This window comes from Numenius arquata, chromosome 3 (genome assembly GCF_964106895.1).
Source record: "Numenius arquata chromosome 3, bNumArq3.hap1.1, whole genome shotgun sequence".
Lineage (NCBI taxonomy): Eukaryota > Metazoa > Chordata > Aves > Charadriiformes > Scolopacidae > Numenius > Numenius arquata.
This window is the reverse complement of record NC_133578.1, coordinates 57021640-57045201: the sequence shown is the minus strand read 5'-3', so window position 1 is coordinate 57045201 and position 23562 is coordinate 57021640. Positions and strand designations below refer to the sequence as shown.

The following is a 23562-nucleotide window of genomic DNA, read 5'->3' as shown; positions in this document are numbered from 1 at the left end:
GTTCCCATTTCCTGAGTCTAATGTGCCTTTGAGGTGCTTCATGTGTCATTTCCCAAGATGTATAATTCTATTTAAGTGCAATGGATTACAATAATTATGCTTATTAAAGAAATCGATGTGCTTTAAAAGGTTGGCATGCAAACAAAGTTGCTATAATTTCACTATGCAGTAACTATAAAAGTAGCATGCATTACAAAAATTCGCTCCCTGGCTGCTGTCTAAAGGCTTCTATATCACAAAATCAAGATTTGCTGTTTACAGCTGCCAAAAATGAGGTAGACTTCACTGAGCCACATTCTTTTGACCAACTGAGAAAAGTAGGAAAGAGAATTAAAGTAAGGAAGAAGACTCAGCTCATGCTGTTCCCTGACTTTGACAGCCTGCATACACACAGCTAGCTTCCATCCTTCCAAAAAGAGGGATTTCTCAAAGCTAAAGCAGAATTTGAGATGCAACAAGGCCAAGTGCCGGGTCCTGCACTTGGGTCACAACAACCCCATGCAGCATTACAGGCTTGGGGAAGAGTGGCTGGCGAGCTGCCCAGCAGAAAAGGACCCGGGGTTATTGGTCAACAGCCGGCTGAATATAAGCCAGAAGTGTGTCCAGGTGGCCAAGAAGGCCAACAGCATCCTGGCCTGTATCAGGAATAGTGTGGCCAGCAGGACTAGGGAAGTGACGGTCTCTTTGCACTCAGCACTGGTGAGGCCCCACCTCAAATACTGTGTTCAGTTTTGGGCCCCGCACTACAGAAGGGACATTGAGGTGCTGGATCGTGTCCAGAGAAGGGCAACAAAGCTGGTGAGGGGTCTAGAGCACAAGTCTTACGAGGAGTGGCTGAGGGAACTGGGGTTGTTTAGTCTGGAGAAAAGGAGGCTGAGGAGTGACCTTATTGCTATCTCCAACTACCTGAAAAGAGGTGGGTGTCAGTCTCTTCTCCCAAGTAACAAGTGATAGGACAAAAGGAAAATTTCTTCACTGAAAGGGTTGTCAAGCATTGGAACACGCTGCCCAGGGCAGTGGTTGAGTCACCATCCCTGGAAGTACTTAAAAGGCATGTAGATGTGGCACTCAGGGATATGGTTTAGTGGTGGACTTGGCAGTGTTAGGTTTATGGTTGGACTCGATGACCTTAAAGGTGTTTTCCAACCCAAATGATTGCTTGATCTATGATTCTCAGGCATGCTGCCTAGAGGATACAGACCCCGACCTGTGCTATCTCCTGAATTGTCCCTGGACTGAATCAGGGGCACATTATCACTGTGTCCTGCATAAAGCTATGATAAGGAGGACACAAACTTCTTGAACAGTGTGGATGATCATGGGATGGTGCTTAAGATTATGTGCTTGCACTGTCTAGTGTACTGGTGTAGACATAGCCATAAATTCCATAAGCTTTTTCTGTATGCTTTTGAAGAAAAACAGTAAGCAAGTACAAAATTGCTATTCATACATCGCCTTCTGGAAAATGCAATGTTAAGTTTCTGGACTTCTTAAAGGCATTCATCTTCAAGATCTCTTTGCAGAAACCCACGTGTTTTCAAAACAGGGAGTGCAATTATTCTCTGCAATCAAATTTGCTGTCAGGGTTTCCCAGACTCCTACTATAGCAGATAATAAGACACTACCTTGTTTTTCTCCCCAGTTTGTCAATATCTGTGCTGAATTACAGAAATACTAAACAACAACGGCAGATAAACTCTCTCAAAATACAATGCCTAGGACTGGCTACTTGGAAAACGATCCCTTTTGGAGTTGATGCATAGCTAGAAGGGAATACCATAAAGTACCTAAAGAAATCCTCACAGAAGGGAGGCAGAAAAGTAAGTCTTGTATGACCTTTGCTTCAGTCTTGGTATCTCCTGCTTTAGACAGTCCATTTCCTTGATATCTGACCAAGAAGGAAAGCAACTGTGTGCGAGATTTGGCTTAAGGAGAGGAAAGATTTCACAGTGTGAAAGGATCCTGCTGTAAAGGCAGAGAAACTGTTTTGAAACCACCTTAAATACAACAGTATATAGCTGGTGACTCTTGCACCAGGTAAAATGGACTGCAGTGTGGGCAAATGCTCCACATCCTAGATAAACAGGTTTCAGATTAAATCTTTGTTTAATCAATGTTTTTGGATGTTAAGAAGTAAAAAACAAGTCAGAAACTTCATCCAACCTCTCCCAATTTCTGACTGACTTATTAGTGCTTTAGAGGTGTTTAATAATTTTACAAGAAAATACTAATTTTAGAACTAACTGATCACATTCATGGCTGCTGTTACATTTTCCATGAAACAGCTGCAGATACACTTGAATCCTCATTGTTTCATATGTATCAAATGGAAAGTCTCATCCTGTCTCCATAGTTAAAAACCTGCAGTCTTTGGCTGCAACTTTTGAACCAGTTGCAGAGTTGGACAACACCTCTCTAGTTTGACAGATTCTTGCCTACAGAAACAGAAACTTTTTATAGAAACTGGCTGATTAGTACAATAAGTGCCAAATTTCCTCAGGAACCTTTTGTTTAGGCCAGAAAAACAAAACAAGAGAAAACACAAACTAAAAAACCCTACTGACACCTGGCAGTCCTTATGTTTATCATGCCTGTTGAGATTTACAATATGTGGCAAACCAACCAGAATGGGGATGGAGGAACTAAAGACAATGACTCCCCTGAAAGTTGTTACTGATATAAAAAGCAATTATGAAGTCCCAGAGGTTAAAGAACTTCATTAAGATTTTTGGAGGCATCCTATGCTGCTGCACAGGGCAGTACTGCCCGTTCTGCCTGTACATTAATTAAGCAATACAGCTACAAGCATCAAGAAAGGCTAAACTAGGAAAATATACTGACTCAATCTTTGTCCATAGACAAGAAATACAAATGACAAACAAGCCCAAATCCAAATCTTGGGACACCGTGATCATTCAAAAAACACAGATCATATCCTTTGTGACATCCTCTGCCACCATCTCATTTTTCTCTCCTTGACTTATCAAAACAATAATCAGACTCTCGTAAGGTGAACACCCCTCCTTCCCTGCATTTCATTTGTTAAATAATATCATAATGCAGCTGCCAGCTGCAAGTAAGTCCCAGTGCCAGGAACCCCTGCTCCGTAGCTCAGCTAGTGACTTGCTGAACTGAACGGCGATTTCCCATAACCCATAATTTTCACCCATCATTTTCTCACGTCCCACTTCCCTTTCATTTCGCTTAGTTCTCTGTTAACAATCCCTAATGGAAATAAAGCGCCTGCAATAGTAAAAACTCAGTCTGCCAAGTGTGAAGCACAGCCGTGTGCTGTGATGCCCTAGGGAGAGGATTTTAACAATTTTTCAATTTTTGTAATAGATATTTTCTAAAACATATCTCTTGTGAGACTGGAAGGCCCAGTGAAGATTTTGTGTGCAGCTTTTTACAAGCAGGAAAGGAATTTTAATGCCATTCTTAATAGACTTCTTAACTCATTTGGAGAGGCTTTAATTTCATTAATTTGCTGAAGAAATTTAACAAAACCATCATTATGGGGACAGCTGTGATGTAGAAAATAACATTTCCATGGGAACAATGCTTCTGGCCAATGCATGTACTCATCTGCCAATTCACATCAAAGAGAGACACTGCAGGTTCAAAATTATAATGACTTAGTCTGCTGAGATTCACTTGGTCAAAAATTATCCTGTAAACTAATTTGTGATATAAATCTCAAATAGATACTGGACTGACTTAATTTTTAGGTTTATTTTATTGAAATTATAACAAGAAAGTTGGTGGGAAATGATAAAGCAGTGATCATACTGTATTCTGTTATGTATATTACTATTCAAAGAAAACTTTGTGTGCACATCTCAAAATAAAAGTAACAATATTTTTATATGAAGTATCTGTTTCAACGGTCTTTCATTAAAAACCAGAAATACCTCACCTGTACAGTACATAGGTTGACTTGAGCTGGATCTCCCCCACTCTGCTAGTTATCAAGCTCTGCACACTGCTTTATTATTACAAATTAATAGAGGAGTAGCTTTTTCCATATCATGCCCAGCAGGTTTTTTTTAATAGGAACAAATTTCAAAATCATTTAGGGTCAAGCCATTGTGTCACTCACCAAACATTGCCACAACAAATGAGTGATGCAGAAAAACCACTGTAACTGTTTCCAAACACTAGCAGTTGAATTCTTCACAGAGCTTCAGAGATTTTTTTATAAAAGTTCTTACCATCTCTGAGAGGATAACTGGCCATTTTTATATAAAATTACAATTTATAACAAATATTTAATTTATAGCAACTTTTAAATTTAAATAGAATTAAAATTATAATAAAAATTATTATATTCAGCTACTGTTGATAAATTTTCAAGTTTTCCTTTACAAAGTTATGGAAAAGCTTTATTACCCTGCTAACAGTAGAGAACCTTTGGAGAAATCCCTTCCTTTGATACAGTGAACAGCCATTTACTGTGTGTGAATTCAAAAGAAGGCTAGCAAGAAAACTAGCTGAGGTCCAAAAGTCTTGCATTAGTCAGCTGTCATATTAGTTTGATACTCATTTGTAAATACAAGCAGTCCATATGAACTCTGAAGGCTTGGCAATAAAGTAAGTGCATTCAAAACAAAGACAGAGTCCGTTTTGAATAACATCCAAAATCTTAGAGTTTAGAAAACATCTTTCACCCACCCTGGCAAAGAAGCAGTTGCATTTGTAAAAGCAGGTTAACAAGCAGCTTGCCAAATTGGCAACCTGATTTAATTGAGAGTGTCTCTTGTAGAAATGCACCTTGCATGTACTTAATTTGAAAGTTAAATGTTATGTGCTTATTCAAAAGTACTGTTCAGTCATCCAACAGAGACAGAAGAGAGGGGTCATTCTGTTTTCTGTATTAACACTGCTAAGTCAAAAGCTGTAATGCAAGCTTGCTTAGTGCTGCCCAGATTTGTTCCTTGAAGGGCTGAAAAGAGCTCTATGAAATGAAAAGCAAGCAGTGAATTGACAAACCAGACTATAAATCCACTATGTGTCTCAGAACTAAAACCACCAGAGAAATAATAAAAAACAAAGTCTGGAAAGTGAGAAAAAAATCAGACTTCAAGGCAAAAATTCACAAAAATATATAGAGATAAGAATCATCATGTATTGCCTCAAGGTAAGAGGAAACATGATTTATCATCTTTACTGAAACAAGCTATAAGGAAAATTTTCTTATTTAGAAAACACATTGACAGCTAGAATACTCTGAAAGACAGACAGGCAGGAACTCGATAGGATGAGCTCTGAGATTACACTACGGGGAAAATCACATAATACACAGGGAAGAACCAGATGTCTTGAAAGGGCCTTATTTAAATACATTGCTGTATTCAATATGAATTTCACTACAGCTGCATCTATACTCACTCATGACATACTGGAGTGCTTTGATTAGCACTGTACAATGTGGATATGCTCGTGCTCATGCTCCTTCTACTGCTCATGTGAATAAGTGCAGCAGCTGGTGTGTAAAGAATAAAGCAACTCTGACATTTCCTTCATTCCTTGTAAATTCAGGTTGCTTGAGGACTCCAAAAAATCAGGGTCAGAATAGCACTGCTAACATCTTACAAACCCACAGCATCTCTCTGAATTGATCTTCTGGGACTGAGAGCTAAATGGACACGAGCAAGAGATCTGAAGCCATAATTACCTCAACCAAAGAGACATTATCTGGGACACCATGATCTTGCCTGTCTGACTCCTGTCACTTTGACAAAATGACTTTGAGTCACTTTGGGCCTCTGGGGGAAATTAGAAAAGCATACAGAAAACTTAAGACCATCATAAAAAGAAAATGTTGTGAGGAAACTTGGCTTACATCATTCTGAACACAAGTCTGCAAACTTTGCTTTTATGACCTGGGGAGGACAGGTCTATGACCAGAACTCCCTGCTGAGGCAACGTGCATGTTGCACATGTTTATCTTGGGCCTCCATAAGAATTGTGCTTGTGTTATGGCTACAATCGGGGAAGCACTGGGCTCCCAGGGCTCCCGGTGGCATTTGTACAGAAATATATGGATGTATTTCCTTATGACTTAGAGGCCACCTGACGACACAACTGCCGTAAGGTAGCACTTTATGGACTTTATAGACTAAGAACACCATGCAGGTACAGTGATAGTACTGGACCAAAATGTTCATGTGCTTGGTCTAATAATGTTAAAATCAGATAGATTGGCCATGTCAAACCACTGGCCCATCACTTCACCATAGGTATTAAATAAGCAATAGCAAGACCAGCACTGGGCCCCTGACCCTTGGTTAAAATATCATATTTGCAGATGGGTCTGGCAGTGTTGCTTCAAAAGCACTGGCACACAAACAGTAACTATGTTTCAGAAATACTTTTATGAAGTAACAAGAAGGGTTTTATGTTTGCTTCTTAGAAGGCTAAGAGATAAGCTTATTAATTATTTTTAATGAAATACATTTAGAGGAATCAGAAAAGGAACTGTATTAGTTTAACAGAGTATTTTAACCTTTCTATTAAAATAATACTCAGGTAAAAATAGTGAAAACATACAGTACTAACATGCAGAAAACATACAGAACCACAGAATCATAACATCAAAGAAAGAAAAGCCTGATGGGCTTCAACACTCAATTTTTTTGTTTTTCTAAGTTTCTACCCCACACTTAGTTGTTGCTATTGCTATTCTTGTCCACAGACCTGTTGTGCTCAATCCTGTACAAATAAAGATAAAAAAGTCTGTCTATTGAAGAACTTATGATTCAATCTCATTTTAAATATCTTCAGAAAATGAGCCTTTATTAATACACTTAAATGTGCAAAAACTAATTTAACATTTAGATTTGCTTCAAATCCTCATTTTAATTTGTCCCTTCATCCCTACTTCCCTGAATGTCTCCAGGGAGTTCCATCTGCACCTCTTTTTTTTTTTTTTTTTCTTTTTTTTTTTTTTAATTGAACTATTGATGCAGTATTTTTAAAGAACCTTTAGTAACAGGAGTACATCAGTGCTTTCTGGATCACAGGTCAGAGCTGACTCAACAGGGGCTTAAGTGCAGACTGCATTTCATGGAGATGGAAGCAGTCACAGTGATATTGTGCTGCTGTCAAAGAAAAAATGTCTGAGTTCCCTGCCTGGCACCGCATATCAAAGCTGCAGACTGTTTCAAATGAGATATTTTCACTGTTCACCTGTTAATAATGTGTACTTTCAAATTCATTACTGTGTTATTTCCCAGTGGATCAAAATAAGTTTACTAGCTGTAAAGGAGTGTATACATCTTTTGTACTTACTCCAAAGTAACAGAAAAAACGACTCTCCAAGGGTTTGATAGATGGTGATGAATAACTTAGAGCAGGTGACTTTGCTAGATTTTTTTATAATTTGTATTCTACTCTTGGTACAGATTTCACAACAAATATATGAAATCATGCAATTCCTTTTGAACTATTGATATTTTATATCCTTTTCTGCAATATTTTTCAGAAGTCACAGATAATTTTCTTCTATTTGTCATCTGTGGAAGTATAAAAAACCAAATGGCCAAATTATTGACTGTGTGTGTTGCTATAGACCAAGTTGCTATATAAATTTACAGCTTTTGAAGATTTGCCTCAATGTGGAATGCTGAAGTTAAAAAACTCACATCAAAAATAGTGGGTTTGAATCTATGCTTCAAATGGGGTAAGAATTTGCTGTGAATTACTAACAGATTCTATGCAGCCCAATATTACTAATGAAATCTTACTGATAAAAAAGTTTATCATCTTAGGTCCTTTTACTTCTGAGTCACAGACTGGCAATATGTAAGCATCTCTCTGCTTATCTAGTCAGAAGTATGCAGAAAGAGTTATGTTAAAGGACACAAAATTAAGTTGCCAGTTCAAGGACTCAGTCCATCCTGCCTGCTCCAGCTGCCTGAAAAACGAAACATTTTGCAGCTGAAAAGAGCTGGTGAATGTTGTATTGCAACCTGCCGTTCTCATCCCAGGAATGGCAAGGTCCACTTTGTTGTCATGTTAAATAAATTGTTAAGCCAACATCTTGGCTTGAGAGCTGCAGGAAACTGCAAGCTGACATGTTTTCCTTGAAAAATTACATGAACATTGACATAGCTGTACCCAAGTTCTCCCTCCCTGCCACGGCAGAAATTTCGCTGGGGAACGTTATCCCTCCCCTGCTCTCTCGCTATTAGGAGTGCAGACTGCCTGTACTGCAATTTTGCTGAAGGACCACTCATGCAGTGGGGATGGAGTTTCAGGCTACAGCTTTCCCTTACAAACGTATGGCCTGTTTGGCTGGACAGGTTGGGCACAATTAACTTCTGTCACCCAGTAGTGCAGTTGGAGCAATCACTATCATCATTCTGAAATAGCTCTAAGAAACCAAACAGTACATTCACATTGAAAATAGATTCTTGATGCTTGTTATCTTTTGCACAGTTTTTGATGCTTTATCAGAATACAGATTTTCAAGAAATGTTATTGGCTTCCACCCCTGTGAGGGAGCTTGCACAGACTGAATTGACATGCTTTTTCATCCAGCTTTGCAAAATACTACATTTAACTGATAATAGCTGCAATCACAGTGGAAGGCTCATAAAAACTGAAATACCAAGATCACAATATAATGAAAAACTAGGTAACAAATACTCATCAGGAATCAGTTTTAAAAACTACAAATTAAATTATTTAAAGGACTGACACAAAAAAAGTAGAAAGTGAATTTGAAACAAATCTTTATACTTGACAAAAGAAAGGGCACAGAGAGCATGAAGAACCATTGAGAAGAGAAAAAGTTTTGTACCTGAATAAATCCATTACTTAAAACTACACCCTGCATTCTATTTCTTCTATCTTCAAGTGTCTCTGCAAAATTACATCCCAGCTGACTTTTTCTACTACAAATACTCCTTCCTTGGTTGTGTCATCTTCCTACTTAATCAGCTGTGTTTCTTCTACTGTCCTTTTAGCATTCACTTCTTTTCTTCACAAGGGACGTCACTGATTTCTTCCGATACACAGCAAAACACATGACCATTTCTTCTGTGCTGTCTCTACATTCTTCTCTTTAAACATTTCTCTCCCCTTGCCCCTGTCACGGATGCAGAAATTTCTCACTAGATCTCTTCCTCAACTGTTTGATTTGCCTGAGTGATCGTATCCTCTCTTCTTATTTCCATTCCTCCTGTGCCCCTTTCCTTATTCTTACCTCTAGCCACCCGGTCATCACTAGCTCTCTCCCTGAATCACAGAAACATGCTTTAGCATACTCCTGTAGAAAGTAACAGAGAACCTCTAGTCTTGTCTCATCAGTTCTGCTACTACAGCCACATCTCCTTTCTCCTTTTCATCGACAAATTAATTAAACACATTTTTTTGAGTAAATCTCTTGAGTTCTTGTTTTCCAATTACATTTCAAACACTTCCCAAACAACTATCTTTCCCTTTTTGCATAGAGTTGAAACTACTCCTGCTGAAGTCTGTAATGATTTCTTAAGATTCCAAAAGTACACTGTTTTCTTCTTACTTTGCTACAATTAACCATGCTCTGAAATGTTACTTCCCTTAGTTCCCACAGTTCATCCACTCTCCATTTTTCACTCTCTAATATTTCATTCAAAATGTGCTCTAGTAGATTCCCATTTTCTGCCCACCCAGATAACTGTGATGGTCCTAGAGGGCTGTAGCATTGTCTCCTCTATTGCTACCCTTCATACATCATCCCTTCATCAACAGTACATTAAAGCATTATCACCTCTGCAATGAAAACTCCCTCTTGGCTCCCCTCTCTCTTCCTGCCTGCACCACAATCACTGATCTCAACTCAGTATCATTAAACTCAGTATTGTTAAACAGTATTTCCCTCCAAGACCTCTCTGCTGCTTCCTCTCCTGGCCATGTGGATCATGTGTGTGATTCAGACTTTCTATTTGGGCAGGCCTTTTGATTCAGGCTTCATATTAGGTCCACTTTTTTGTGACTTTCTATTGCACTTCTCTACCTTCTCTGTCCACCCACACAGCTAATTGTTTTGTCCACTCTCTCACCCTTTCAGATGCCAGCTTCTGCAGTGCTTTTCTCCAGCTATGGCAATTTACACACCCTAACCCCTTTCCAGGATACTGTAGGAAAAACAAGTTTCATAGCCTATCGGTTTGTCTGTGTCATGTAAAAAGCCATACTCTCTTTTATCCAGTTGTACACAATGCATCTTTACTTTCTAGTATTGTAACAGTTGTTCCTTATCACATTTATGTTCTCATATTCAAGACTGAGAGATCAGCTCCTGCTGGTCATCAGCTTAATATATTTTATATATAATATATATAAACTTAATATATTTTTAGCAAGAACCTCATGTTTTTTTCTCATTGACTCTAATGCTTGAAAAGAGCTCTCCAGAAACATTCACAAAGCTATCTTATTTTCTTTCTTCAAATCTCCCCTTAGCACTTCCTGTTGTCAAGATGTCCCCAGCCCAGTATTGTAACTGTCTCCTGTCACGTGGAGCATTTCTTAATTCTTCTGTGTTCCCCTCTCCGGACTCATATGTCATGTCATGATTTAGACTCTATGTACTTGGAACAGAGGTTGTATTTTTCTTCTGTATTTCAACAGTGTGTAGTACAGTGAAATCCTGCTCTGTGATTACAATTGCTGTGTATTCATATGATAAGAAGTGGCTACCAGAATTAATGCTTAGGATTGATATTTAGAAAAATGTTAAGGAAGGTTAAGATTTAGAACAGTCTTAAACAGATTTCCTCCAATAAAGATTACGAATGCTCACACATTAGATCTAAGAGGGCTTTTTTTGTCCCTGATATCATCAGGGAGCTGGAATAAGAAATAATGTCAGGGAACTTTACGTAAGGAACCCATAAAAATTACAACAGGGAAGCTTGATCCATGCTTTCTGTTTACTAACATGTATTGCCAAGAAAGAACACAATTATGTTTTCCCTATAGGTCAACCATATGCCAAGGTTTAGCTTTACAGGGTTTAATGAAGGCAAAATCTGATGCTGCAGCTATTTCTGCCAAAAAAAGGTTTATTGATTTATTTTGCTCCAGTGCTCCAAAAGTTAATGCATTTTATTGCACTGAGGGACTCTTTATAATAGGCATGGGATGAATCCATGATGGATGTCTGTCTTCCCGGTCATTTAAATTACGCTGAACCCACCTATGATCTCAGCAGATTGAAGCCCTTAGTGTAACTATTACCATTACTCATGAAGTATATAAGCATAGTGACATCAAGAGGCATGATGCATCCTTAACGAGCACATTTTCGATGGTGGAGTGATTGAGAGCAGCCCCCGTGTTCCAGATTGCTGAGAGGAAAGGTGACTGCTGTTCATCTAAAGATGCACCTCTGAAGTAAAAATATATGTTGAAAATTCCCATCTGCAATATAGCTTTTCTTGATGACCAAGATCTCCTCAAGAACTAGATAATTTACTACTATTTTATGTTGGATGAACTGGCTGCTTTGGTTCTGTTGAGTCTCTCAAATACTTATTGAAATGTTTAATTATTAAGTGATGCTTTGGTGATTATTTAATACTGGTGGCGAGCCTGAAAACATTTTTTGGAAAGCTGAAGTTATTTTTCTTATAAGTATCTTATAAATTGCCAGGTATAAGGTATCATATAAATTGCCAAACAGGCAAGCAGAAGGCACTGAATTTACAACAATGCTCAGGACTGATCCTGCCTTTGGGTTTTTCCACTAAATGCACAAGTCACGATATTTCACTATGTTAATGATACACAACTATGCGTGTATATAAATGTATGCATATACTTACACCTGTACTTATATAGGAATCAATCTGTGCTTTTCCATTTGCTTCTTTCCCTAAAACATGTAGACAATACTAAAAAGATGAACACATTGTACCATGAGAAATGAAGGTGGATATAGAGAAACTTTCCTTTTTATTCACAACTTACTTACTAAAAGTGGTCAAAATGGGCAAAGCGGAGAAATAATACTAGGCTGATCTCCATGTTGGCAGCCAAAATATAAATCAGTCACTGCCCAGCAGTCACTTCATAATATCTTGTTTCTCTGTCAATTAGGGACCCCTGACTTGTGCTGCTTCTTCCTGAAGGCAGAGGGCAAATAACAAGCAGAGGAACAAGCTGGCATGGGGAACATGAAGTTGTTTCTTGAAGTTTACTTCCTGTGAGGGATAGCATTTTGGCTGGAAACCAACCTGAGTGAAAGCTGGAAACCAGGAACAGGGTCATGCTTTTTGAGAGGCAGGACTTCCAGATCCATTAAACTGGGAACTTAGTGGGAGCCAGGAGAGAAAAACGTCTTTAAAACATCCTTTCCCACACTACCATCTAGCAGTCCCTTGAACACATCTGCCAAGCCAGTCTTAAAGACAGCTGTTTCTAAACAATTGCTTTTGTTGACTTCTAAAAGGCGCTCACATGAGTGAAAGAATGATGGCACTTAATGTATAAAAGCAGTAGTATGGCTATATTGGCCCACACCACCCCAGACTGAACGCTATGCATTTTGATTCTCTTTTTTCTTTGCTTTGTGCATGTTCACATGTGTGTGTAAGTACAGGCATGTACACATGTAAGTTTGTAGCACAGGAAGAAAGTGTATTGCCATAGAGAGCTCTGTGCTTACCTTAATATATATGTGCACAGTTTTACAAATATAAGTTATCTATAGGTAGTGCAGAAATGGCAGGTTAAAAGAAACCAATTTTTCTGAGATTTTCTCGAGTAGGTGAGAAGGGGTTAAAGTACAGTCAGCAAATCTCAAAGTCATTTTTTTGCTACTGAAAAAAGAAGGAATACTGCATTTCTCATATGCAAATTACATGGATTTTGCAATACAAAATGTCACTTGTTTACATTAAAAGTCATGGTTCAAAGGAATTGTGGTAAAATGTATAAATCTAGAATATTATCTGATAAAACCAGAGTCTATTGTGCTGAAACGTTTCTGGACACAATACAGCAGCAGAGGTACATGACCCCTCCACAATACATCAATCCACAACAGTTATTCATATAGAACAACAAAAAAAAGGAAGACTCTGCTTATCCACATCTTAATTAATTAATTAATTAAAAATTAATTAATAAGATATTGTCAATCAATATGCATATCTATCAGCCTACACAAAGAGGATTAAAAAAATAAATAAATCCAAACTCTCTTCTTTACTACTGCCACAAATGAAAGTAAAAATGGTTTTGATATCGTTATCACTCAACAAAAGATTTCTCCCTGAAATAATAATAATTCAAGCAGGGAATATCACAAGGAATCTTACAATTTCTATTGTTTATTACAGTCAAATCCAAACTCTAGTCTAAACCAATTTAAAAAATAATATGCTGTAGTTGCATGCGTTATAATGAGTCAAGTTAGTATGCTGCATCATTTGGTATGCAGAACAAGTTCACTGAAGCTCAGAGTGAAACTTGCTTAAAAATAAAAGAAAGCATCATGATTTAAAGCAAAAGAAGCTGCAGAGAACATAGACAATAAGATAAGCAAAGGGGGAAAAAAGGGAAGACAAGTAGGGTCCTGGTACACGAGGAAGAAGAATAGGTCTATAGGAACAGAAGTATATTTTACCTGTCATCCTCCTTCCCTTCCTCAGCTTGGTCTTCTGGAGCTTTTTCATCATGCCCTGATCCTTTGATTTCCTCCTTATCACAGTTCTCTGTCACCTCTTGCCCTTCCCCCTTTTCATTACTTTCTTGCTCCTTTGCTTTTTCCTCCTCCTCCTCTTTCTCTTCCTCCTCAGGAAATACTCCATCTTGTTCATCCCCTTCTAGCCCTCCCTCTTTTTTTCCCTCTATATCCCTTGTCCTTCTGAAGTCAACAAAAATTGAAAAAGGCATGCAAAAAGAAAAAAAGAAAAGAATAAATTAAAGTTAAGGTCATGGAGAAGAGCATGCATGAACTCACAAGAAAGGAAATGCAAAATAAATGAAATAAAAACTAAAAGATGGAAGCAGTCATAATTAAGCCATTCTGGCTGAGACTCCAGCCTGCACTAGACAATCTTAGAATGTTTTCTTAGAACAGTATCTAACGCCCTCTTTGAATAAAAGTTGCATTGCAATATATGACATTTAGAAATGTATACATAACTGCATGACAGAAACAATGTGGTCCTAACAATGCCCATATAAACAGATGTTTAAACCACCTTTTCAAATGCACCTTTTCTCTCAAGACGACAAATTCCTAAGAATTAATGTAGGCTGACATTGAATTTTGCTGAGAGATGCAGGTGGGTTACACCTTCCCAAAAAATGATCATTCATTCCTTCTACAGCCAAAGCTCCTCTGAGCGTGCACAGGGCACAGGCAAAGAAGGTGCTGTGTTTTGCTCACAGATACACTGTCTACATCTTGTTGAAGAGTAATTCAATGGTTATACGCCTACAGTTAAATTGGACTAGTTTTAAGTATTAAACTGAATTGGTCTGTCTAAGTACTAGAAAAGACTTCTATAAAAGTTCAGCAGCTCTAGTTTAAAAGGAAATTAAGATCCTCTGACACTGCTGGCACAAATTTTCAAGTTAAACTGTCTTTTCAGCCATACTAAGTATTTTGCAAAATGGTTTTCATAAAGTGCAAATCTAAGTGTGCCTAATGCTTGCTGACAGCATATGTTTGTTATTTTAGTGTGTCAGCATAATCCAAGATGACAAAACTTGGCTAAAAACAGATACCATGAAGACTTCAAAAAGCATTAACCAGTATTTTGCAAATTCTCTGCAAATTTCAACCTAGGCAAAATATTAATTTGAAATATAATTATTGACAAATGTTCAGTTATGTAAATTACACTGCTATGGCTGGCACTACAGCTCCTCGTGCTCACCTTATTTTTTTGTTTCCTCTTGGCCGCTCTGACTGGACGGACATGTAGCTTGTGCTGCTGAAACGCGAAGCGCTACTTGTCCGTGACACGGCGGAGACATCACTTACGTCGCTGTCTGAAGACTTATTGGAAATGTTGTCTGAGCCTCGCTGAGGATCCCGTCCTGACCGATACTGTAAGAGGAGAGGGACGAAGATACAGATTTTGTCAGTGACATTACCACAAATCATCGATGGAGCTGGTCCCTGATGCTATCTAAACTTTGTCACCAGACTGCCTGAATTTTTATAACAAAGTTTTTAAAAGATACAGAATACAAGTTATGTCTTGGTTCATGTTAACTTTACTCTGCTTTTCTATCTGATTCAAGTTATTAGCTCTCCAGCTTCATCCATAGAGTGACTTGTACAAAACTTTCAGCTCTTCCAAATGTTTCACAAACTTTAGCAGAGACATCTAAACCACCACAAAATATTCTTACCACAACTGTTTCACCAGTGCATGAAAGCAAAGCAGAGAGACTTAGTGACTTGCCCATGAATACTGAGCTCATGAAAGATTGAACAGGAGACAGAATGTGCTTCAGGCTATCTATAAAAAAATATGTCTCTTTTGGGCCCTAGCCTATTTACAAAATCTTCTGGTTGACAAATGTTAACTTTATTTTTATTTTTTTTAAAGTAAATAGATGAAATTATCAAACCAAAAAGACAAAGCGATGTTGTGGCTGGGCAAACCAACCCCGCATCTTGCTGGACTGCTGGGCTGGGAAGTCGGAAAGGCTGGGATAGGACTAGACATAATTTGTTCTTGAAAATGTACAAACGCTTCAGAAACTAAAAAAATCACAACAGTATTTGGGCTTGTTAACAATTATTGAATTGTTGAATTGTCACCTGAAACTGGCAGGTGGCTGGTGATCAGCAGTAAGCCCATACAACATAAAGCAGAGCTGTGCAAAGATATTCAAGTTAGAGATGAACAAAACATTATAGCTATTTGTTCTTGTTACATAAGCTAGCTTTACATTAATGTTAAGTCTGTGCCACCCTGCATTGCACTATGTGCAGATATGATTAATAGCAAAAAGGTATTTTGCCCTCTCCTTTTCATATATAGATATTTCTGTGTATACAGAAATCTGATGGGTTACTACCGATAATCTTTTCAGAAAACCAGTATTGCAAGATGAATTGTCAATGATTACCAGGTAGTCATTTGGCTGACATGGAAAGAAGACAGTATGGAAAGATGTGAAGAGCACCACAGACAGGACTGAAAGAAAACAATGGGAGAAAATAATCTGCATAAAGATCAGTGGCTTGTTGAACTCTTGGGGGAAGCAACAATAGACTCAGTCACCTGAAGAAAATAATTCATGATGCAGACCTATGTAGTCCTGCAGAACAGAAGGGTGTCCAGGTTTGGCTACCAAATTTGTCCCTTTTTTATAGTTTTAGAATAACTGTCTTTCATGAAGTACACAGATCATTTGCTTCCGTTCCCTTGCAAGGAATAAGTTAACACTGGGAAATATTTTGAGAGACCGTGCAATGTCTGAATAGCATTTCAGAATAGCATTTGAGTGCCTATTTACCATAAATGAATTTTACATTTATACATAATAAGTCGTTTTGCCAGTTTTCAGAGAGGGACATGAAATAAAGAGAAGAAAAAATGCTTGTGCTGTGTACAACTGTTGCAGAGAGTGGTCAGGGACAGCCTGAACTGCAGGATCACCTAAACCAGTGGCACAAGCTGCAGCCAGCTTCCTGAGCTGTACTAATTCGCAGTATTTGTGTCTATTGACAAACCTTCCCCGGCCTTTAAGTGTGAGAGTGTACTTAGCCAGACATAAACTCACAGGGTATCTCTGCGATTACAACATTTATATGTTGTAATATTTACTGACTGTTTTTATTGATGCCATTCATATTTTTGCTTGATAAAGAAGACAGCAAATATTATTATCGATATATTCATTTGGGAACATAAAAACAATAATTAAACAGCTGTCTTGATTATCAGGGATAATGGAAAATTATACCAGAATAAAGTAATTGTTCTTTTGCAGCAACTCCTTTTAAAAGTGCAACTACTGAGCCCTTTGGAGAAGAAAAAAAATAACCATGCCTAATAGAACATGTATATATTAAGTCCCATCTATTCAGTTCCACCCACTCAACCCTCCCTAGAATAATTCTGCATTGAAGTCAAAGGTATGAGAGTAGTTTGTGTTGATTTAGCCTAAAACTACACAGACTGGGAACCACAGCCTGGTTTACTGGGCTACCACCGTGCCCTACAGAGAAGGCAAAGCAGAGCTGCCCTCAGCCCTTGGTATTTGCTGAGGCGGCCAAGCAGATGTACTTGTCACGGCGAACCCTGTGCTTCCCAGGCTACACTGGTACTGGCTCCCAGCAGAGCTGATGTACAGCCTGCATGGACAGCTGTTGTACGGAGAGCAGCTTGTGACCCACCAGCATTACAGACCTGACACGGCTATCCTTCCGGGAAATAGGATAGACCATAGTGTGAGATGTAAATCATTGATGGAATTGTTAATTACATTCCAATTAAGGGATAGATAATTACTTGTGGTGATCACAGAACCACAGACCTCAACCTGCAGATCCCACACTGAGCTTGCCAAGCAGTCCATGGAAATGAGCCCTTCTAAATCGAATACATGCAAGCACCATGAAACGGCAAACGGCATCAGCATTGCACAAAGCTATTCTAAAGAGCCATTCTGCAGCACACTGAAAGTTTCAAAAACCTATGGTTTTGATTTTTATCTCTTTCATTTCCTCACCTGGAGAAAATCAGTTCATAAAATACATTTTTCATAGCAGTGTGCTGTATATAACACATCAAACATTTTCATAAATAAAACCACTTTATTGTGTGGGTTTTTTAAAGCTAATGCAATAGTAATAATCTAGTGATATACGGTGAAGATTGCGAATTGCTATGGCAATAAAAGCAATTTAAAGGTTGCTTCATTTTGGAAATACAATGTGAAAAAAGATCATCACACCATTACCTTGTGTCTTTTTTCTCAGCTGTACGTAAAGGTACTTCCCATGAAACATCTTCAATCGTATCAGATAGCACAGAAATATTATTTGACCCTGACTATTTCAGGATGTTTTAGATTTGATATTGGGAAAGTTAATTGATCCTTTAATTAAATCTGGATGTCTTAATATACAATATTTCTTTTAAAAAGTTTTATTTACACATTGTCTTGAGTTTCAGTCTCTGCATCTGCTAGCTGCCTACCAAAGTAACATCTAGAAACTGAAACGAAATTGTCTTTCTTGCTAGACAAAGTTCAGATACCTCATATTCATCCATTAACTCTGCTTCAAATTACGCTTTATTCTACTGTTATTCTACTTTTCACCTTATATCTGTCAATTTTGTTTAGGAAATGGATTATACTAGTGAGTATATTGCATGTTCGTGTTTCAGTAACCACAGCACAGAAGGCAAAAGGAAATATACTGCTTGTCTGACAGAAGCCATGCTGGCGTTTCAGTTTAACATTTGTTTCTTAAATTGAAGTTGTATATAAGGCAGTTTCTGAAGTTCTCCTTTGCTCTCTGCCTCAAAAGTAAAATTGCACTTCCATTGTGTGGATATTGATTTTTTAAAAGTATTCAGTTCTTTCATGACATATACTCTGACTGTAAAACACGACCATTTTTGCATGATTTTGCACTATTCTTTCTTCAGTTTTTGTGTGGCTAAAGTTGCCCCAATGCATCTCATCTTCATATATTTCATATATTTCCTTGTTTCCTTCCTCCAAATTTCAATTCCTTTTTTTCTAAATGTCACCAACTGCATGATAAGATCAACTATTAGACTGAGAAGGTCATCATTAACCAAGTGCCATCAACCCCTTATATCTGAGATGTTGATACCATTTCCCATCCCTCTCCACTGCCGTCCCTCTGTACCGTGCTGGAGGGGTTTGCACCGTCTGAACGGGCCCTGCTGGGTAACTGCTGCCCTGGTGGCCGGATCCTGGCTGCAGCACAGCCACAGGTTTGGATCATCACATCCAGCAACTACCCTGTAAGCTCCAATTTCCCTCAGAAGAAAACATAAGGACAGTAAGGGAGCCTTATGGGCGCTGAGAGCTCCCCTGGCTTGGACAATCGGGAGGTCCAGGCTGTGATGAAATGTACCTGCTTATTAAGCAGGTTCATTAAATACTGATTCTATTTGATTTTTAAATAATCTTTATTTTTTAAATAACAGCCATCGCAGTAGGAAAATTATCTCCTGACTTTCCCCATGCTGGAAATATGCGTCTCTTTTATTGGAATAAGGTTAAATTTTCATTTCCAACTCAATCAAGACTCATATAATATAGGCAGCATTCTGGACTTTATGATGCATAAAGCAGTAAGGGTACTCAGCCTCTTCAAACTGTTTCAAAATTGGAAGTCTGCTGCAAGCAGAGGGATTAATTAAAAGTAATTTTTATATTTTTAATACTAAGATGATTTTGTCCTATTTTGCTGTGCTGAAGAACAGGATAAACTACATTATTACAAATTCTATCAAACACAGTTTTTAAAAGTCCTTTCCTCTGCATTAGTAAAATTAGCTGGACACAACAAAGTGAGAGGTGTTTGTGCCAACACCTTGTCACTGCAGTATATTACTTTCCTGTTGTGACGAATTCAAGATTATTAAAGCTGAAAAACAAATACCTGTTCTGCTTCCTAACACAACAACCTTTGCAAACATTTTGACCTCTTTGTGAATTACCACTGTATGACTGACAGGCCACATAGAGCTACAACTGCTCTGATACTTTTTTCTCAAAAGAAACTGTTTTGGAACTTCTAATTCAAAGGGACTTTAAAAGTGTTTCATATTGCTTTAATCTATTGTTACCTGTCTTCTATCTTGGACTATACAACCATGCAGTTGTCCAGGCAATTGAAACTGTCAGTGATCTCCAACCATCTTTTTTTTTCCCTTCTTTTTTTTCTTTTTTATAGTCTACTCATCCATTTTTATTTGCTAGAATTTACACAGGAACATGCAAATCTGATCAATGTTTTTACTGATCAAAATGTTGGGAAGATGTTTCAGGCAATTGTCCATTGTACTACTGCAAGAAGATTAAAGAACCATTCTGGACTGTTTCAATAGTCAAAATAGCCTCACTGTCAAAAGCTCTTGAGCAGCCAGAGCACAGCAATTGTATGAAATGTTCTGTAATTTCAACTGTAGCTTTCAGTGCAAGTTCACATCCTCTAAAGGCATTGCAAATTTTAGTTACCACAGATCATTTCAATGAATGTTACTGGATTGTTTGACTCTTTCTAAACCCTTTGTTAATGGCTGCCTAATGAAGTTCGTCATTAAAAACAAAACTAAATGCTTACTAATATTTACAACATTAGCATTACATTTATATAAAGCAAAATATTCTAAGTCATTTTTACAAAACACCATATACAAATGAATACGTAGAGAGAATATATGTTTATCTGTAGCTTGCATACCAAGAAACCCAAGATGAAGGCTATGATGAAGCTGTCCTTGCATGTAATTAGACAACTCGATAATCTGTGCTTACACTTGTCACTCCTTTCAGGCTCCATCAAGACAACTGAGGTACATCTGGGCAGGTCAGCCTCTGCCAGCCCTGCTTTAGCTATCAGCTGCACATGGCATCCATCAGTACCTAGGGAGATTTAAGGACTGGCCAGGGAGATGAAGTCTTGCACTGCTCTGCTATTAGGTATATAATAAGTTCCACAGCTGCCTTGGGCTTCACAACGTGGAGCTGCAACCAGTTCTAGCTCAGACTCATTCTTGGCTGCTGATCCTGACTTCTGCTTTCTAGTCCTGGATCCTATCCTACCTTCCTCCTTTTTGTTCCTAATTCTTGGATCCTGCTTTCTGAGCCCTATATTTTGCTTCTGATGAGTCTCACTGGCACTGTTCCAATCCTGTTCTCCCTTCGGCCCGTTCTTGCTTTGCATTAGGCACCCCTTGATCTCCTGACTCTGGCACTACTGTGCCTCTCTTGGCATTCTTGTCTTGCAGTAGCATAAAAGAGAGCGCTACACATGGTGTTGCTACTTGTGAGCAGTACAGCGCCTGAACCAGTAAATCTGTCTGGATGTACAGTGGTTCCCTGTACATCCATTCCTTACTCCCATTCCTTATCCAACATAATTTTTTTCCCATTATTCAGAACATTCTAATCTACCTTGCATAAAAAGAGCTGACTGCAACCTTCTAAACCATCCTCATTTCCAATAAAGTTAGGCCACCAACTGAAACATTTTGGCAAAAAGGGATATCCATATTTCATTTGAACACATGTAAAAAACCTACTTCAAAAGTTCTCACGTCTTTCACTTAGTGGTTTAGTGCCATCCATTTATTGATTTCACTAACCAGTGCTCATGTATACAGTTTTACAAAGGAGCTCCTGAGGCCTGATTTCATCACAGGACTAAGCCATGTTGCAAACAGCATCCTACCTAAATTAGCAAATGAAAACTGAACAATGAAAAAGATGAAGCAAGTCAGCAGTGGGCCCTGGCAGCAATGAAAGGCAGCCTTGGTTGTATTGACTGGAGCATAACCAGTAGATCAAGGGGATGGATTATTCCTCTTTACTCAGCACTCACTAGACCATATATAGAATATTGTATCCAGTTTTGAGACCCAAAGTACAACAATGTAATCAATAAACTAGAATGAGTTTATTGGAGGGCCACCAAAATGACTGGGGCTAGAGCATTTGCCCTTTGAGGAGAGGCTGGGGGAGCTGGGCTTGTTCAGCCTGGAGAAGTGATGGCTTTGGGAGTACCGAACAGCAGCCTGACAGATCATACTGATGCCAAAAAGACAGAGTCAAGTAATTTAAAGCAGCTCTGACTGGTATAAGAAGGATCATTTTTACCATAGGTACAGTGAAGCAGTGTATCACTTTGCCCAGAGAAGTTGTGCAGTTTTCATCCTTGAATGTTTTCAAGACCTGATGGGATAAAGCTCTGAGCAACCTGTACTGATCTCACAGCTGACCCTGCTTTAAGCTATGGGTTGGGCTAGACAGCTCCTGAGGTCCTCTCCAATCCAAATTACTCTGTCATCCTACGGGTCAAGGTGATCCAGGAGCTGACAGAAGAAACTGCAAGGGCAGCAATATGCAGAAGCCACCAACAGATCACTGTCTAAGGACAACTGGAAATCTAGAGTGAGGTAGTCCTGAGGCAAGCCAAATCAAAAGACAAAACGTTGTCTGCTTCATATATGTTGGCATATGGTGCAATTTTTTTAAGAACTCCCTAAGTGCACAATATGAAATAAATACAGGAGAGCACTAGAAAATATTCTGGGATTACATCAAGGAGAACTGAAAGGACCTGCAAACATTTTGTAAAGTAGAAAGAAGTAAGGCAGGTCTTAAGAAGTACTTGGATCTTTTAGTAACCTTGAGAATTAGCTTGTCAACAAGTTTGTCTTCCTACAGAAAAAACCCTGTTCCTGCAGTCAGTATCAAAACACCAAGTAGTCTCTTGTTCTGATGTTCTTTTTCATACAATAGGACTTTTGGAAGATCAAGACAACCTCTAATTTCATCTGCACTGATTTCTGTTCTGAAATCAATTGATGTAGAATTAATTCACCAAGATAGCTTCATCCAGTCTAGGGAACTAGGTGTTCTTATTTAATCTTACCTTAAGTCAGGACCAAATTTTACAAATTTTGAAAGGAGATAGCACTGCAAACTTTCTGCTGGGGTATAGTTACCACATTGTCCCGAAGACTGTTCAAAATCACAAAGACTGTTCAAAATCCCACCTCTCTTATGAAAAACACAGTAAGTAAAAAAAATTTACTTTAAGGTAAAAGAACACAGGAACAATTATAAGCATCACCTCAAAAAAAATCTTAAAAGGTAATCCAAGATGTGTTACACACTGAAGTGAAAAATGTAAGGTTTATAATGGCCAAGCAGGTATCTCACAATATCTCACCAAAAGCTACCTTGAAGTCACTGCTCATAGAGAGAGATTCTACCCCAAATCATCAAGTCATCAGAACAGGACTCTGGGACATGGCATTTCATAATAACAAGAGGCTACCACCACTGGCCTGCGTCCCTTGGTAGTATGACTCATGTACTATGTAACTAGACAACTACTTTAAAAACAAAGACAACTAATTCCTATTATGTATTAAGGAAAGTAAATGAGATTTTAAAGAAGAGTTTTCATAGTCTGAAAAAGTAAGATGATCTTTTCCATGGTTCTAGGTGATTCTAACAGGTTAAATAAGGTAGAAAGAGATCCACGTAAAGCTTAAGGCTAGGGTGAAACAGCTATAACTGAGTATATAAATTGGCATGAATAGAAAAAATCTCATGTGTCTTCACATGATGGACTTCACCTTGTTATAAGATCTGATGATTCCAACATGCCTTAACAAGGTATAGGTGAGCCATAGAATGCTCTCATGTAGCCAGAATATTCCAAACCATTTTTGAACAAAAGCAAAGATCTTGAATAAATATGAGTCTACATAACATGAAGGTAAATAAATAAGAGCTTCAAAAGAAGAACTCTTTAATGAGAATTAAGGGTGAAAGGATGTCCAAAATTCAGTCCCCCCTTTCTGACATGAAAGGAAATTC

General features: G+C 38.3%; 1 protein-coding gene across 40 annotated transcripts in view; it reads right to left on the bottom strand.

The window, feature by feature from the left end:
* Positions 1-23562, bottom strand: part of RIMS2 (regulating synaptic membrane exocytosis 2) — a 471979-nt gene that overhangs the window by 59685 nt on the left and 388732 nt on the right. For 18 of the 40 annotated variants that reach the window (XM_074145864.1, XM_074145871.1, XM_074145858.1 and 15 more), the window contains one exon: positions 14880-15052. The exons of 21 other annotated variants lie outside the window; for them this stretch is intronic. In XM_074145864.1, coding sequence (XP_074001965.1) covers positions 14880-15052 — 173 coding nt within the window. Of the gene's footprint in view, positions 1-13618; positions 13859-14879; positions 15053-23562 lie in introns of all 40 variants that reach the window. One more of the 40 variants, XM_074145857.1, reaches the window with a different exon arrangement.